This window comes from Lipophrys pholis (genome assembly GCF_963383615.2).
Source record: "Lipophrys pholis genome assembly, chromosome: 4".
NCBI classification, from domain to species: domain Eukaryota; kingdom Metazoa; phylum Chordata; class Actinopteri; order Blenniiformes; family Blenniidae; genus Lipophrys; species Lipophrys pholis.
Window position 1 is genome coordinate 23,738,734 of NC_137637.1, and position 18,103 is coordinate 23,756,836.

At 44.5% G+C, this 18,103-nt stretch overlaps 1 protein-coding gene across 2 annotated transcripts; it reads right to left on the minus strand.

Annotated features, from left to right (window-relative positions):
* Positions 1–6,875: 6,875 nt before the first annotated feature.
* On the minus strand, positions 6,876–17,109 carry rereb (arginine-glutamic acid dipeptide (RE) repeats b). Of its 2 annotated transcripts, none has more exons than XM_080462533.1 (17): positions 16,894–17,109; positions 15,955–16,003; positions 14,740–14,864; positions 13,940–14,039; positions 13,737–13,835; positions 13,418–13,498; positions 13,163–13,316; positions 12,973–13,059; positions 12,653–12,846; positions 12,071–12,238; positions 11,860–11,970; positions 10,601–11,730; positions 9,727–9,931; positions 8,937–9,639; positions 8,715–8,855; positions 8,451–8,625; positions 6,876–7,910 (listed from the first exon to the last, which is right to left on the minus strand). In XM_080462533.1, exons 1-17 carry the CDS (start codon positions 16,917–16,919, stop codon positions 7,877–7,879), a joined length of 3,582 nt encoding a protein of 1,193 aa, XP_080318659.1. In that variant the 5' UTR covers positions 16,920–17,109; the 3' UTR covers positions 6,876–7,876. The 2 variants fall into 2 exon arrangements, with proteins under 2 accessions (XP_080318659.1, XP_080318660.1); XM_080462534.1 differs by having other exon boundaries at positions 12,071–12,235; positions 16,894–17,058.
* Between the last annotated feature and the right edge of the window lie 994 nt (positions 17,110–18,103).

The window sequence follows — 18,103 nt, forward strand, 5'->3', positions numbered from 1 at the left end:
CTAAGGCTGAGCGCTCGCCCCATTCTGAAGCGTGATCTGATGAATGTTAGCTTACTGCACGACCGTGTCCTAATGACAGGAGATTACAAAGAAGTGTTAAACCTCAAATACACCCGCTCTATTTTTAGCTCATTTCTGTTTAGGTGATTACTCTGGACGGATACCATGGACAGAGCCAAGGGCTGCCTTCATTATTTTGTATGAAAAATACCCAAATTTGTCTGTATTTATTCTTCTATTTTCTTTCTCCATTTTCCAGATTGAAGAATATGCAACAAAGCCCAAAATGGATGATTTAGATCACAGCATTCACATTTCAGAGTATGACTGGAGCAGTTTCTATGAGGAAAGCGAGGAGTGCGTCTTGCTGCAGCCCTCTCTCGCCTGCCCCGATGACTCTGGCCTTAGTGATTCAGAGGATTCTGGAAACGTAGGTTTAGTGTTAGGCACAGGCCAGCGGGACACACAGCAGAGCCCTGGTGTAAACAGCCACAGAGACGATAGTAACCACAGCAAAAAACAAGAAAGGCAGGGAGGTGCTGGCGCACAGGACGATGAGACACAAGCAGAATTGTGTCTCAAAGCGGTTCATGCTGTGACTGAAGAAGACAACACAGGAGAGAACCATGACACCGCTACAAACACTCTGCAAACTGTGGATTTTCAGAGTACAGGAGAGTCGCAGGAGGGGAATAAAAATAGGAATGTGCAAACAGAGAGCGACCTTGAACATGCCAAAGAACCTGACCCACTTTCCCGGAGCCAAACGGGACTCAATGTGAATGAGCTGCTTGCCACAGAGAGAGATGTGAGCGAGGCCGGGAGCAATTTTCCTCGAAGCGTGGAGAAGGAGCGCTGGTTCGTGACAGTGAATGAAAATCCTACAAGGACGAGAGAGCGTGCCGCCGTTAAAAAAAAACGAAGGCAAAAAAGACCTTGTGATGGAAGTCGTACATGCAGCCCCACGCTGCAAAAATCTTTTGAGAAAGATGTGGACGTAAATGAAGAATCTGAGGGAAAGAAAAAAGCGCAATTAATTCAAAACTTTGCAAAAACATCAGGTGCCCATCCAAGCTATGAAATAAATGCTGAAAGTGATCAGGTACAAGTCGATTCAGATTCATCACAACTGGTTGAAACGTGCGATGGAGGAGAAAACGTGGCGTCAGAAAAACTGCTCATCATTGATTCACCCAAAGAACATATGCTGGAGACAAAGACTGACAGAAACAACCATGAATCAGGCAGCTCAGTTCCCACACCTCAAGACACGGTTACACCTTCACAGCTGGCACGAGCGGAGTCGGAGGAGCTTGACGACAGTGCTGACTTCCTGTCTACTCACAGTTATGATTCTGAAAGCTACTTGTCAGCTGCTGAATCGGTGGAGGAGCATCAAGCTCCGGCTGAGGAAAACCAGCTGTTGCACAGCTCACTGTCTCCAACATCTGACAACCGTCAACTGTTCAGTGTGTCTCAGGATGCCGATACATCGGACCCACAACTGTATTCCTGTGACAATGTCTTCCTCAGCAATGTGGCAGCAACCGACCATGAAGGTTGTGAGAGCAGCGTTGCTGAGTTGTCCCTGACATTTCCATCTGCTGGTGAAAGAGCTCCCAAAATGTTAGCTGACCACACCACGTGCAATAACAACATACACAGCACGACGCTCTGCATGACCCCGGACACATCTGCAGCCCAAAACCATCAAAAGGCCCTTTCAGTGACCAATGGAGATCAGCTCATTCCCTCCCCGGTCCCCAGTTTAACAATAACATCCTGCTCTACAGCCGACAGCCCTGAAGCCTATGCCCAAGCTGCAGGCCACATTCGACCAGTATACGCCATTTCTGCCTTTTGGGATGAAATGGAAAAACTGACGATAAATGATATTTTGCGCCTCAAAATGGGAAGAAGCACGCCACCCAGGCAAAGCCAAGAATTAGCCCCTCAGAGCGCAGATGGTTCTCCAAGAGGTCCTGCCTCTCTGGACGACGCTGTGGAGTGCAGTTTGTCTGACGGTGGTCTGATGGACACGTCTGATGCTGCAGACTCAGACTACTTCACCCAGCCTGACGAATTCAAGCCAGACCGCTCCAGCTGTGAGTTTTCCACCTCTGACTTTGAAGAGGAGTACTGGCAGTTTCTTAGTGCCAGTAGGAATCCCAGTCCTGACCCTGGCAGTAAAACGCCAGACATCAACCCTTCTTTCTTCCCACATGAGGAGGAGTGTGCCAGCTCCGAGGGGAAGCAGACGCCTGTGCCGTCAGAAGACTCTGCAGGACGGTGGTTTGACGATCAGGAGAGCCGCGCTTTGACAGAACCAGCAGAGCCAAGGCAGATAATGAAAAGCAAAAGTATGCACAACGTTCACGCTCTCAACACAGACAGTCTGTTATTTCCATCCTTTGGCAGTAATGAAGAAAGTAGCGTTTTTCTCAATAGATGTCAGTCACTGGATGAAAATGTGGTTCTAAAAGTAAGTGACAGCTTTCAAACACTGAATTCAATGTTGTATTTTGACAACGTAGACTTACTGGACGCCTGTCACCAAATATCCTTCCCAGAGGTGTATGAAGATTTGTTCAAAGAGGACAAAGCAAACACTACATCACAGTGTGTAAAGGTCTATGATCCAGAGGAAATCTCAGTGGCTCCCTTCTTTGACTTCCCTCTTTCTGCACTGAGTGATGAAATCTCATCTTCCTCTCTTGGCTGCAACAAAGAACAACCCATTCCCATATTTTCTTCTTCCCATCCGACTGTCAGAGATCTCACATTCCCCAAACTGCACTTCGCTTTCTTCAGTTCGAACCGCGATGGAGCGGCTGACATTTCTCCGATGAGATTCATGTCTCAGCCTTATCTCCAGGACGATCAGCACGGGCCTTGCAATTGGAAGAGTTTTCTGGCTATAAGAAAGATTCATTTCCATGACAAAGGTAGCATCCGGTGTGGGAGGTCTGGCGTCTGGCTGTTTCCAGCTGAGGAGGAGAAGATCTTGATTAGAGAAGAGGATCCAACAGCAACGGTGCTCAGTGAGGGAGGAGTCTGCCCGGCTTCTTCTCAGCTCTTGAAAGAGTTCAAAGAGCAGCGGAGAGTTTTGGAATCCATACAGACAAGTCAGTATGAACTACAACTACACCAAAAAAACAAAAGCTTTACTATATTTAGTGTCATTTCACTTTTTGCGCTTGTCTTTCTGCTATTTACAGAACAAGAGGGCATGTTCTCCACACTCAAGCAATCAGACATGTGTTTAGTCTGCATTGCTTTTGCATCCTGGGTGCTGAAATCCTCGGATCCGGAGGCTACTGATGCCTGGAAAGCAGGTAGAAAGATGTTTGTCACAGAAACAGTATGGGCAAGATAGGGGGCCCTAAAAAACAATTTTAATGATAAACCTCCTTTCACATCAGAAAGTATAAGGATTAAGGTTCTTGATCTTTTCATTGGTTAGAAGTCCGTTGGAAGTACCTCTGTACTCACCTCATAGTTTAGCAGCAGGTTATTGAGACTCCAGGTGCAAATGGAGGCGAATTTCAGTTTTTACTTTAAATTAGATCAGTTGTGTGTTTCCAGTATAAACAGTATGTACATATATCCAGTTTATCCATTTAAAGATGAAACTTTCATGCTGCGACCAGAGTGTGTTTAGCCCATGTGATTTCAGCTGATCACTGATTTATTTGTATTACCGTCTCCTTCTGACGTTGCAGCAGCAGGTCTGGTGTAAAACCATAAGCATTCGAGGCTGCATGTCAGCAGGCTCAGCACTGCTGGAAGAAAAACTTCCTGGAATGTGGTCGGTAATTAGAAACACCTTCTGGCCTTAAAAGGCCAGAACCTATCGAAAATAGTTTAGTAAAGGTCGCCTGAGATACTTCAGTTATTGGACTGTATGAGTGTTTTAGGTCTCCTTTGACCACTTGTTTTTAGCAATGCCTACAAACCATATAACGACTTCATAGTTTCACTCTTTGTGTTTATCGGTGTTGACTTTTTTCATTTGTATTATTTCAGTTTAGGATGTCATGTAAAAGTTATCGACGGACATTTTGACTGCACCATGGAGCTACATGAAGAGTAAAATGTTGTAGCTTGAATACTAACTTTACTGAAATCCCTTCCAGCTCTGCTCGCCAATGTGAGTGCACTCTCGGCCATCCGGTACCTACGGCAGTATGTGAAAAAGAAGAAGACGAACCCTCTTCAAGATGAGTGCTGACGTGTTCATGGCAATGGGTCATTTCCAGAAAATTTCACTTGGGTCCATTCATTAGAGTTTATCTGTTATTTATATTCATGTGTGTAGTTTCTATGAATGCATCACAATTGCAGCTACGGGATGTAGAAACACACAAAAAAGGTTAAGAATCTATATGGTAAAAGTTTTAGGTGAAGTCTGATATATCTCATCCATCTTCTATATTTGCATTATCTAAGTCCGGGTCACGAGGGCTGCAGAGGATCCCGGGTCATGTTCTGTGTAGGGTTGCCAGTCCGGAACAAGCATAATGCAGTTAAACACACGACAACATCATCATCCATCGATCTTCTATACCAAAGAGGAAGAACCGGAAACCTCCACATGCTGGGGGAGAAGATGGAAACTCCACACAGAATGACCCGGCCTGAATTTGAACTCTCTTACTATCCACTGTGCAACCACAGCAATGAGTAATTTGAAGTTATGAATTTTGTATTTGAGGAAGGAAACTGAAGGACCCGCTGGAGTACATAGAAACCCCATGCAGGCACAGGGAGAACACACAAACTACACGGTAAAATGTGTGAATTAAAACCCTATCCTAAAAGCACATAAATACATAATACATTTACACCAGATAACACATTATAAATAAAACATTTTTTTTTATTTTAAGACGTCTGTTAATGTGTGGACCATAATGTACTGTGCCTTCCACAGATCTTATTCAAATATCCTACAGCTGCCATTAAGCTTCACTGTCATAGCAGGTTGTATCTTTAACAGGTGAATATGTGCACGTAGGGTGCCGTTTGGGGAAGATGTTAATGGGAAACGAACGACGAGGAGACGTCATGTTGTAGATGTTGGGCTCGCTTGTATGTGTTAAATAAGAAGAAAGAGAAAGAAAAGATGGAAGTATGTGACAAACACAGTTGTGATGAAAAAGCTGCACCTAAAGCAAATCTTCCCAAACTGTTTTATGACTCAATAGAAAGAAATGCCGCTGTCATTGAACATATCAGACTTGTACCTACACCAGTACAACCTTCATTTCAAAGGTGGGATGAGATAAATAGCAACAGTAGGGTTGTTTTATTACCTTTACATTTATGTCTGAGTATGTGCTACATCATGTGACAGCAATGCACCACAATAGCTATATACTCTCCAGAAGAAAAAAAGTCTCAAGCATTTCAAACTTGCTAGACAAGCAGGCTATGCAGGTTTTTGTACTATTGCACCCATGACAATCTCTCTCAGGGAGCCCAGAGCTCATGAGTTAAGCGCGTCGATAGCACTGGAGCTGGAAAGGTTTAAATTGGTTGAAAATTAGAGATTAGTTCTCTCTTGCTTTCTCTCCTACTTCAGCAGGAACCTCATGACATGATATCCATGTTGGGAACCAATGTTTTAAATTGCTGTACAGTCAAAAGACCAGCAAAAGATCTGTTGAATTATGTTGTCAAATATAAATCTAGATTTAAAAAAAAGTGTTAGTCGCTTGAAATCATTGACATGCCTAAATAGAATTCATGAATCCTCTTGTTGCTGTTATTTTGATGAATGTATTGTAAGTCAGAACATATCAGACTTTCTCATCGGGAGATACATGTTGCTGACTTTGTGCTGCTAAGTTATTTAATCCAATAAAACCATAAAAATTTCACTTTCTTCTTTGTCCAAGGTAACGAGTGCAAAAGCTGTTGGTTTTTGCCGGAGCAGGAAAGGGAGTCGTTCTTCTACAGAAAATGTGGTTGGTAACCCTTTTGTAGACAAACCACAGGTGAACCAATAAAGCTGAACCCAACAAATCAAAGTGTCTATAAAGCAGCAATGGCCATTACTTTGGGCGTGTCAACACACTTAACATGTTAATACAAGCCCAGGTGTGACTGGTGTGCACCGACGAGCAAACCCAGTGTGAATGTGGTCTGTAAAGCAAGTCTTGATCCATTAGTAAAGATACTGCGGTGCCCGGACAAATGGGTGAACTCACAGGACATGGAGGACTTTAAATGGAACATCACATCACACATCGCTGCACATCACAACTGATTTGAGCAACTCCTGGTGCTGTTAGGACGACTTCATACAGTTAAAGAGCCGGTGATCAATTCTTAGCTGGTAAAAAAAAAAATACGATACGTGATCCAACGTGAGGTTCATAGTATTGATAAAGAAAATATTTTGCAGAATACTCACCGGGCCACTTCAACAGGTACACCCGACAACATGTAAAAAGATATGAAAGGGGGCAAAATGGAGCCAACGGGGTGCTGACGGCTCTAATCTAGTCAAAGAACCCGTGGATACCACTTTTTTTTTTTGTTTGTTTGTTTGAAGGCCAACTTGGAAGGCTGAAGCCAGTGTTCACTTTGTGGCTTTCAGATCACCGGAGAAACAAACAGTATAGTAGCTGCAAGTGTTTTCATATGAAAACACAATAACTCATAGCAGGTTTGAGCAAACTATAAAAACACGAATAATTCCTGCTTCTCTCTGCTTCATGACTTTGAAACGACTTCTATAATAAACTACAATTTAGTAGAGGACGCAGTAAGCAGAGTAGGTTGAATCCATCCAGACCTCATTCATTTTGTTATTTATACAGTAAAGATGAAAGAAATTGCGGCTTCAGGAAGTACGAAAGAAAACAAGGTGTCATTGCAGAAATATTTATTGAAATAAATATGCCATGGATACACTTTCATACTTTATCACATAAATACTGAATTTAGGCAGTTTGTGAAAACATAGTTGTTGAAAACAAGTGTTTAAGATTGAGTTTATATTCAATTAGATCATTAAAACAATGTAAATACACATTTGGGATAAAACTTTTGTCTTAAAGAGACACATCATGGTCCAATTATTAATGCTCCATCCTTATAATACTATACTGTATTTAGCTTATGATTTACTGCTGTCGTGCGGAATCAAGGTCAAGTGTCCACATCTACTGACAAATCAATAGCATTCATTCATATAGAATATTGTGACCATGTAATATTTACAGTCTCAAAAAAATGAGTGAATAAAAGCTTCGGTTATATTGTGAAAAGATATTCCGAAATATAAAACTTTAAGATTTAATCAAATATTTAGCTGATTTAGGATCCAACCTCGATTATGCTTCAAAGTCTAAACACCACAATGCAACTTGCTACTCTAGTTCGGTGAAAAGAGGAGACTGAGAGTCATGCTAGGTCGTTACAATCATCCACACGTTGATTTAAATGTCATTCTGTACAAGGAAATCTTTCAGAAATCATTATAGGGGTTTTTGAAATCAACACCAAAGTCGGTCTGTTTTCATATCCTTTATAAGAGTTGTACTTTAGCAAATTCATACGACTGAATACGAAACCTCTCAACAGCCAGTTCGAGAAAACCTGTGACTTTGAATCGCCCGTCGTTGGGCAAGACCGCCTTTCATCCGGACAATAAAACTGGTATAAATTTTTCGGTGATATGAAAAACTCAGACGGACTTTGACAGTCCCAATAAGTGCTGAACAAGGAATGCACATAAAGTTCCACAAGTATTATTCTAAAATATATTAAAACAAATAAAATGACACACAAAATATTTTCTTACACTTTCAAAAGTACACAGTATTGAGTATAGGTGTGGGGATTCAGGGTGTGCGCCACCTGGGAATCAAGATGGCTTGTCACCTTCTTTCTTCAGGCGGCTAAAAGAACAAACACAGACAAGTAAAGACTTTGCGCTGCCGGCGGTGGAATATTTCACCTGAACTATGTTTACTCCGCTGGCGTGTAATTACACTAAAATTACAGAGAAAACTGATTTTCAATCATGTAAAAAAAAGAAAAAAAAAAAAAAAAAAAAGCCTATTCCAGACAGAGAATAGTAAATTTTTTAGTCTTAGCTCAAAAAGCTTAGAAAACATTCAACCGTGTTCAGTGGATGTCACCTTTTTTTTCTGATGACCATAATGAACAACTATTTTAATATGTGTGTATTATTAGATTTTCACACTACTTCTTATCTCAACCCATAAAACTCACTTATTTTATTGAGTCCATAGATAATAAGGTAGGAAACATGAATAATGGAACAAGTATAAGATATTTATTTCACAGCTGTATTAATGAGTTAATACATTTTTACGTTTAATAATTGGTGGAATTTATTCTTCTTCTTTTTTTGGGGGCTACTTGTGTGCATGCAGTAGCCACACAAAGTGATAATTGACACCATAAATACTCACCTGTAATAATCCTCCTGGCTGGGTAGAGGGCCTCCATGCAGGTGATGCCCGTGCAGCCACTGCTGCTCCATTGCCATCCTCTGCAGCTCTGCAGACTGGGCGTGCATGGCCTGGAGCTGATGAGCAGCAGACATCTGAGGAATTGGACCCTGTAGCTCTCGTGGATATGCAGCGCCTGTGAGGAGCACCCATACAAAACCGATTGAGTTGACCTCAGCGCGGACCTTCCGGTCTGCAACAGCGTCAAGAGTTGAGGTTACAAACCAAACAGTGGATGGCGCAGCATCTCATGATCATGCGGAAGTTCGCTGAGTAAAGGGTTGGGAATGGGACCTCCTGGGAAAGGGAATCGGGCCAAACGTGGCCCCGTTACCAGGGGGTCCACCAGAGGATGTGGGCTTGAACCTGTGAGGAGGAAGCAGACTTGTGGTCAATGTGGGTATTTTTCAGAGCGTCAGGAGAATTACTGCTCAAGAACTGATTGACCTTGACCGAGGGGGTCCTGCTGGTGAAGGTGGAGGTGGGAGTGAATGTGAGAGTGTTGGTGATGATGCGGCGTCACATTGAGCATCTGCAGCCTGGCGGCGGGATCGGCCGCCACGGAAGCCATCCTCTCGGCGTGAAGCCGCTCTGCAGTGAGGCGCTCGGCGTAACTCAGCTCCGGGCGCATCTGAGGTCCCGCCATCACCATCCTCTCCCGCTCCAGATGGTTCAGCCCCGGGTGAAAAGGTGCGAAGTGGTGGGGAGGCCCGGGTATGTGGGGAAGACCCAACGCTCCATGCCTGGCAAAGTGCTCCATGGGGTTGGCTGAAGGGTGCAGGGTCTCCATGTCTGGAGGTTTGACCTCATAGCCCGGCTTCATTCTTTCGCGGAGCTCTCTCTCTCTGAGGTTCCTCAGCTCACGTTCTCTCAGGCTCGGTTCAGCCGCGTACAGGCCAGGCATGTGGTAAGCCAGCAACGGGTCCCCAGGGCTCAGGGACACGTAGAAAGGATGGTTGCGGTTGGTGGGCGACATGACGTGGGGCCGGGCGTATTCACTCAGGGTTCGCAGAGCGGGTGTGTCTGGTCCGATGTAGGGGGGCACGGCTGCGACGGTGGTTTGCTGCTGCTCGAAGGAGGGGCGTCCGTGGCTTTGAACCACCATCTGCACTTCACTCATACGACTGTCGTGGGACGAGGTGGAGGCTCTCTGTAAGCGAAGACGATGTGTGATTCAACACGAAATGCGATACACCGTGTGCAGATGTTGGAAAACAAAGAAAAAAGTTGCACTCACGGCGTTTCTGTCTGCCTCCCGTTCTCGCTCTCGCTCTCGGTCTTTCTCCCTCTCGCGTTCTTGCCGAGCGCTGAGCTCAGCCTCCCTCCTCGACTTCTCCACAGCCTCCTCCCTCTTCTTGGCCAGCTTGGAGGACGACAGAGGAGTGAAGAAAAGGTCTGTCCTTGCACACGAGTTGTAGCCACGATCCAAATGTTTGATGAACCTGAGAGAAAAAGCAGATGTACATTCATGGGCATGAGCCATCAGCTTTATTCACACCATGATTCATCCAAGGCCGAGGAGCTTTTATGTTATACAAACAAAACACAAGAAGCAAATCTTCAGAATCCTACCATGGACTAAGTGCAGCATTTATTCATCATCTACTTGCTTTACATTAATAAGGAGCAATAAGACAACATTTCGGAATGGCATGTTAAATTCTTACTTACAGTCACTTCTCATTACATTTAGCCTTACACTCAAGTTAATGGTCTACAGTTTCGCTGAATTTGAACTTTCTATGTGGAAATGGAAACAACTTATCTGACCGTCCACCAGCTTAATGATTTGTGTACACTCTACCTTTGTAGATTTAAAAGTCAAACTAATGAGCATATCAGATGTGTTAACCTCGATATAAAGTGCTTTAGAACTGAAATATCAACTGTTTAGGGTCGTACAATAATCCCAACATGACTGGATATCCAGCTTGACGTGAGTATACTTTGCTTGTTAAAATCCATAAAACCATAAAACCACAAACATGGTTTATCTGTTTAGTCAAGTCTCATATCTGCAGTCACATCATGTCTTTATTATCTATACTAAACAGCTGTGGTGGAGCATCTCGCACCACATTTCAGTTCTATAAAAACGACTTTAAACATACCGTGCAGACTGGCTGGCATGACTTGCGATGTTGATGACAGTGGGCTCTGGCGACGGACTCCGAGGTGGAGAAGGGGGGCTCTCGGGCTCTTCCACCTCATCCACTGGCTCTTCTTTGATCTTAATTTGTGACCCTGTTGCTGAACTGTTGGGCGAGGGTCGGGCAGGAAGGGGTGGAAAGGACGACTGCAGGCTCGGGACGGCGCCAATAGCAGAGGGTGTTGGGGAGGGTGTTAAAGCAGCAGGTGAGTGAGAAGAAGTCATGCTTTTTCCAGGATGGGTCGGCACCTGAGAAATCACTGGAAGCTGAGTCGGGAGGGACTGTACTGGCAGAGGATGTGGCATGAGCTGCAGAGGAGGCGGGGGGGCACCTGGAGGGTGCTGGTTGGGCAGAGAGTTGAGGGGCTTCAGAGCAGGAGGAGGGGGGAGATTGGAGGGCATCTGGGGAAAAGGTGGAGCAGACTGGTGTGGCAGCTGTTTGTGCGAAGGTGGAATGGGGGTTGTGGGAGGGGGTTTGATTTGGGGGCCAGACAGAGGAGGCTGTGAGAGTGGTGCCTCCCTAAACAAGGGTGAGGGTCGCTGTGGGGCCTGAGTCGAGGGGCCATGTGGCTGCAGAGGCTGCGCAGCGTTGAGCGCAGGAGGGACTTGAAATGCCGGGGAAAGGGAAGACTCCTGGCCCAGAGTGGAGGGAGGCGGAGGAGGACCAGAGAGGGAGTGAGAGACGGGCTGCGCTTGGCTGTTGGTGGCCGATGTGGCGGCAGACTGACCGGCAGCCAGCTGAGGGGCATCTGGAGAAGAAGGAGGGGTGCTCTGCGTGGTATCAGCAGTGGGCATGCTTTGTATTGGCTGAGGGGGAATGAGGGGAGCAGGAAGAGGGACCGGCGGGGCTGGTGTATCAGCCAACACTGCTGCAGGGGCGACGGGCTCTGAAGGAACAGCGGTCGGCTGGGCCGATGAGTCGGAGTCGCTCTCGTTGCCCTGCTGAGGGCTGGGAATGCTGGGAGAGGAGCTGCGGTTGTCCTGATCGATGTCTTTGGTGTCACTGCTGCCATCATCTTGAGCGCTGCGGCTTTCTGAAGAGCTTTCTTCCTCTACCTCGGCCTCTCCCTCTGACCGTGAGCCCTGTGGATCCTGAGGAGAAACACAAAACATGAGTTGTTTCTCAATTTGGAGGCAGTCTGTTTATCCAGTTTCACCAACTTGAAAAACCGATGTTGGTCACAGACGTGATCAAAAATATTTGTGCTTTGGTTTTCTCACCTGTGTCTTCGGCCTTTTAGGTGTAGCCTTTTCAGGCTCCTCAGGTTCCTGAGCAGGAGTCTCCCGTACACGTTTCGACGTCTTTGGCAATGTCACCTCCTCTTTTATCTTCTGCAGAAACAGTTTGACAGTCATAAACCCTAAAACTTAACAAGCTGTTGATATAAGACCTGCCTATAAGCTGTATGTGAAATGTCCACATCAGGTTCACCTTGTCCTTGCTTGCTTTCTTTGTGGAGTCATTCTTATTATCCACAGAGGACGATCTTAAAGAACTTGAGATCGGTCCGCTGGGAGATGGCTGGTTACTGGACTGCTGATCCTCACTGGGTGGGGAGCCAGTGAGCCTCCTGTGGCCACTTCTTAAAGATGACAACTGCTTTAAGAAGGAAAGTAAAAATTACCCCCAAAACAAGGCCAATGAGTCTAAATATAGAACTACACTACATAGCTTAAAAATAGCTGCTTTACCTGATCCTATAATCTTAAATAATTTCATAAAAACACTATGTTTAAGGCCAGATTTTAGTGTTTGCTTATGAGGACGATGGAAATAACAGGAGGTGCGTCCCAACATTCATCTTCTAGATTTTGTTCAGGTTTAGTTTAACTCATTCATGTATTTTTATTTTTTTTTGGGCCATTTTGTTTGGCTGTGCTTTACGAATATATTAATATGTAAAAGCTTAATATAAAGAGATTAGAAGGGGAAAAAAAACCCCCATAATATATTAATAGAAGGCTCTCTTGTAAATGAAACGTGACTAATAATTAATGTGTCTTTGGGGCTTACAGGTGCTCTGCTGCGCCGTGTCCTCATGCCATGCTTGCTGTTCACCTCTTCTTCTGTTTTAACAGGTTTAAACATGAATGAACCGCTTGCAGATTTGGAAGCGGGCGGCAGACACCCATGCTTGTTTTCGTACGTGCGACAAGTCGTGCACAGCAAAGGGTTGTGCCGTCCACTCTGGTGCCAATCTTTAGAACCTGTGGAAGGTAAATGGTCCAAGTTCAATAAACGATTCGAAGTGCCGTCTCTGCTAAAACAAAACGTCCACAGAAACAACTTTTCTCACTGAATGGGATACAACACAAACTCAGCCTAAAACTCACTTGTTGTACCACAGTGGCTGCAGCTCTTTACGTCTTGTTCACTGTCTTCACTGTCAAGGTCATCCTCGCTGGCAGAGCTGGCGTCCACTGTACGAATGAAATCAGTTTGAGCCACACGAATATCGCTGACCTAATCCAAAATTCAGACGACACGCACACATCACTTTGAGCTGCACACGGAGGAGCTCACCTGAGTAATTTCGAGAAGGAGGGTTTACAGGAGCAGCTGCAGATCGGGTTTTTGCTTTACGAGAAGACGGCTGCCGGCGCTGCTGCCGGTAAGCTCTCGTGCCTGCAGCTTCTGGAGTTTTCTTCCAGTGGTAATAAAACGTGATCAGCTCTCCCTGATACAAAAAACAAAGACGTTTAGGAATAACACAGCGGCAAAAGGTCATTGTGTGCATTATATCATTGACGGTGCACAAAAACCAAAAAGTATACTTACAGTCTTCTTGCTAGGAAGGAAGTCTTTTCGAATGCGGAAGAAGTTCTTTCCATATTGTCTCAGTCCTTTGATGAAGCGTTTCTGCGAGAGAAGAGCATTCAAGCAGATCAAGTAGTGTTACCATCATTCTATGCAGAGGGATTTATCATCTCTGTAAATTAACTCTTCATTCCAATTTAAAAGAAATCAACTTTTTTTTAACCGGAAACTGATGAAGCTATTAAAAGAAAATACCGATCTACCTGCACTGTTGATAAAGTGAAAAGTTTAAACATTAAGGCGTACCTACACCCTGTACTGAATCATCCTCAACACTCACCACATCATCTTCCGACCAACATTTTTCAATAAGTTTGGGTAGAGGCTTCTTCACCAGGCGCTGGAGAGCTTTTGCGGCATCGTAGTGGCTTGCATGGAGCTAACGGTGAGAAACGAGGTTATACATTTGAACATCTAAAACATTACACTGTTGTTGTTTCTCACATATGCTGGTGAAGGACCATTTAGATTTGAGCGGCGTACCATGTTGAGAGCGTTGAGAGTGGTGTCATCCCGGGAGGCTGCTAAACATCCATCCTCTGTGGATCCACCGTCACACATGCCTGCAAATGCTGCCATGCTCCTGGAAAAACAAAACCAGGTTTAGAAGAGTGAAATCAATACTGAGGGAGCGTTTCTATTTAAATCTTTGCAATAGTTTGTCCAAATCCCCATTTCTAGCTTCAAGCCACCTTTCTTGCGTGATGCAACGTTTACAATAAGCCCAGTGACCTAATGAAGGAACTTATTTAGCATGTCAAACCTCAGATGAGTACATTAGCTTGTCTATTGAGGTCATTGACCACGACGTGCTGAAAAAATTATGTTAATCAGTCCAACACTGTCTGAAAAAACAAATACAAACACACCTGTGAAATGATTTATTTATGATTTAGGCTTCAATGGAAGGCAACTCAGAGTAGGTTAAGAACACTGGCAACCAAAGACTGGCTTGTTTTACATGTACTTCCTCTTGTGTGGTACTTTTAATGACCGTTAGAAAAAGAAGAAGTAATACTAGTTTGGGTCTTACTCATGGCCGTAAAAAAGGCTTCTTCTTCTTTTCTTTTTTTTTAAGTGTACCATAACAAAACTACAATGGACAAAAAAAGTAATTGTACATTTGTCTGTTTTGTTGTTGGGCAAGATCATGATAGATGATTATAAAGTGTATTCAATGGCATTATTAAAAATCTATTGCTGTAAATTTGGCATAGAAATAAATACAGAACAATCGTATGCAGACATGTGTACATTAAATCAGAGTATGCCCTGACACTGACCTGGCAGCTCTGAGGTACATGAGAAGGTCACAGTCATTGACCCCGGGCGTCCACATGAGCTCCTCGCTCTCGGTCTGCGTTTGTAAAGCAGGTGGAGGCCGTGGCTGCAGCTCAGGAAGCTTTGCCTGCAGCAAAAGCAAAGCTGTAAACAAAACAGCTGTGTGCCTATTAATCACTTTTTCAAGGTTCCTTTAAAAGTTGGAAACCCTTATTTACATTTAGGAAGCAAACTGACAGCAGAAGCAAAACATATTACGGTCTGGTGAGGTTTCTTTAAATAAGTTAACCTTCCACCTCTGACCACCTGCAAATTCAATCATTTATTGATTTTCAGAAACTGGCTCATAATTCATACTGAGTGTTGACAGGGACAAACGTGGCATGTGACCTACTTATTCCTAACGTTTGATCTATAGGCACTGTGATTGATCTAAATTGTGTCAAATGTGATTTAGATTCGGAGACCTCAGCTTTGCTTATCCACACTCGCAGCAGGAAATGTAAATGTATAGAAATGTAATAAGAGATGTACCAAGTGGAGTAAAATTTAACAGAAGCCATCACTAAGTGGCAGCACCACTCACTTTGCTGGCAAACGTGTTTCCTGAACAACAAAGTATCTTATTTAGGGCCATGGAAGAAAGCCCTATGAGTCATGAGTGCCTGCAGCTTCTGGCTCCATCTGATCTGGTACATGAGCTGCCTCAGAAATCCAGATTCCCCAAAGCAAAATGAACCAGATTAAATTGTCTATTTGAAAATATGGAACTATACCTAGAGTGTAAATGATCAAACATTGATGTCACGATTTGTAAAAACTGTTAACAAGATACGGACTCTTTAGCAAGTCATTGTTTGTGTACTTTGATGGTGATTAATTAAGTCATGAAAATACAGTGATTACTTTATTTACATTTTAAAAGTTGGAGTTATCGGAAAAAACCCCAAAAAAAACAAAGACAATAGAATAAAGTCGAAATATTCAGCTCTTAATTGCATTGACAGTTCACTAAAAGTAATAGACATATAAAACGTTTTGTATAAAAGATGCATATAAAATAGTTGTAATGCAGTCAATTTCAGAGTAATTTCTGCATTATACTCTAATATGGAGAATATTGTGAGTTTTGAGTTTGCATGTTCTCCTTGTGCGTGTTTATTTATTTTTCTCTCCATTGTTAAAAAGAAACCCTTTCCAACAGTATGAAACTGTACCTGATGACTTGGCCCCACTCTGATTTCGCCCTGGGTGCTGTTCAAGCTCCTGAAAACAAACACAGACATGTCGATCGTCATCATGAGCTTTCAGATCGTAAACTGTGCGCATCGAGTCCCTCTGATTATTTAATGGATGATTAACGCGACGCATCGCGCGCACAGACATATGATCAATATGTGCATGACTTGTGGGATCAGCAGCAGCCTCCTCATCCTCCTCCTCCTTCTTCTTCTTCTTCTTCTTCTTCTTCCTCCTCCTCCCGCTGCCTGCACACTGATTTCGGCAGCAGAAGAACAACATCCCGCCCCTCCACCTCCGGGAGCCAATCTCCGCCGCGACCCGCGACGTTTCCTTATATTACATGAATGAAATCCGACGCTCGCGCGACCGCAAAACACTGTCAATCAATCACACGCGAGCTTGCTAATTTTTACGGTCACCATTACGAGAACAGTGTGTGCTCCTTCACAGATCCTTAACGTGCTGACAGCCGAACACAAGCTGGCCAACCTCAGTGCGCAACGAAATCCACGTTAAACCCCCGAGTTAGCACGCAACGCTCCGTCCTGACCCGTGCAATCGTACGCGTCAAAAACCCTCCGACGGGAATTCGGCAGCCGAGCGATTACACACGACTTCCCGACGACAATTAACGCCAATCCGATCTTGAACGTCCGTGTGAAAATGTACATGTGCACGTTATTCAGCGTGCAGGGAGAGAAATAGAAAAGTGAGCAGGAGCGGCTAGCTGCTAACGAGACCGTCACAGCGATATTTGGCTACTAGCTTGTTAGCCAGACACGAACTTCGTGACCACTGACACTCCGATAATTCCACACGAAAACCTCCCCGAGCGGCGCCGAAACCCCCCGAAACACGCCGACAAGACGCCCAAAGTCCGGGCGAACCGCGAGGGAGGACGGCGGTGAAGTTACCTCCGCGGGCTGAACAGGTCGTCCATGTCGAGGGATGTTTGGATGTGGCTTGTTGACACTACGCAGCGCAGTGGGCGATACACACACACACCCGCGCTGCGCGCGCGCACAAACACACACACACACGCACGCACGCACAACCCAAGTATGCGAATCCCCTATTACATGGCTATTCAAAATGGAGGCGGTGTAAGTGGAGGGACTCGCTCTGTGTGTGTGTGTGTGTGTGTGTGTGTGTGTGTGTGTGTGTGTGTGTGTGTGTGTGTGTGTGTGTGTGTGTGTGTGTGTGTGTGTGTGTGTGTGTGTTTTCTAGAGCAATGACCTCAGCAGCCACAGCTAAGCCTTCAAAGTTGTCGGGGTGTACATAACTGAGCATGTGCCGCGGATCAGCAGCTGATGAGCCCGAGGAGCCTCCTCCTCCTCCTCATCCGTCGCTGCCGCCGCCGCTGCTGCTGCTGCACGGGCGGCCATGAATCAAACATCATCCCCCGGTGCGCGGCGCTCCGGTGCGGTGCGGATATTAGACATGTTATGTAAAGCTGCACATTGACCAGCACGGAAAAACAATCCCACACACACTCCTTTTATTTACCGCTTTCCTGTATTCGCGATCCATTTGATTCATGCCTAACAGGATTACATTTGAATTAATATACCAGAACACGTGCCTCAATAAATAGTTACACATACATACATACATGTTATACACGCGTAATTAATTGGGGGAAAATAATTAACAGTAGAAGTGTAATTGGACAAGTTCTTATTTGATATCATATGGGAATATTTCCCCCCCTCCTGGTTTTATAAACCATATTACAGAGGTGATAAAATCTATACACAATATTGATTTTTGATCAATAATGTAATTATGACGCATTGATTCAGGCACTGTTATGTTTACAATGTCACCACATTATTGACACTAAAAGCTGTTCAGACGGATGGATACACAATATTGCCAAAGATATTGGCTCACCTGCATTGACATGTTTATGAACTTGAGTGACGTTCCATTGTTAAACCACAGGATATGATGTCGGTCCACCCTTTATGAATGGATTTCACTTGTATTGCACTTTTCCACCACTTAAGCAGTACCCAGAGCACTTTTCATAATTAATTACATTCACTGATTCACACACCAATGGAAGCAGCTGTAGTTTAGTGTCTTGCTCAAGGACACTTAGACATATGGACAGATAGGGAA

Coding starts and splice junctions, on each gene's coding strand:
- rereb (XM_080462533.1), bottom strand. CDS start 16,919: ATGGACGACCTGTTCAGCCCGCGGAG. Junction 16,004..16,893: donor GACCTGTTCAGCCCGCGGAG/GTAACTTCACCG, acceptor GTTTGTTTTCAG/GAGCTTGAACAGCACCCAGG. Junction 13,317..13,417: donor TCCTTCCTAGCAAGAAGACT/GTAAGTATACTT, acceptor TTTTTGTATCAG/GGAGAGCTGATCACGTTTTA.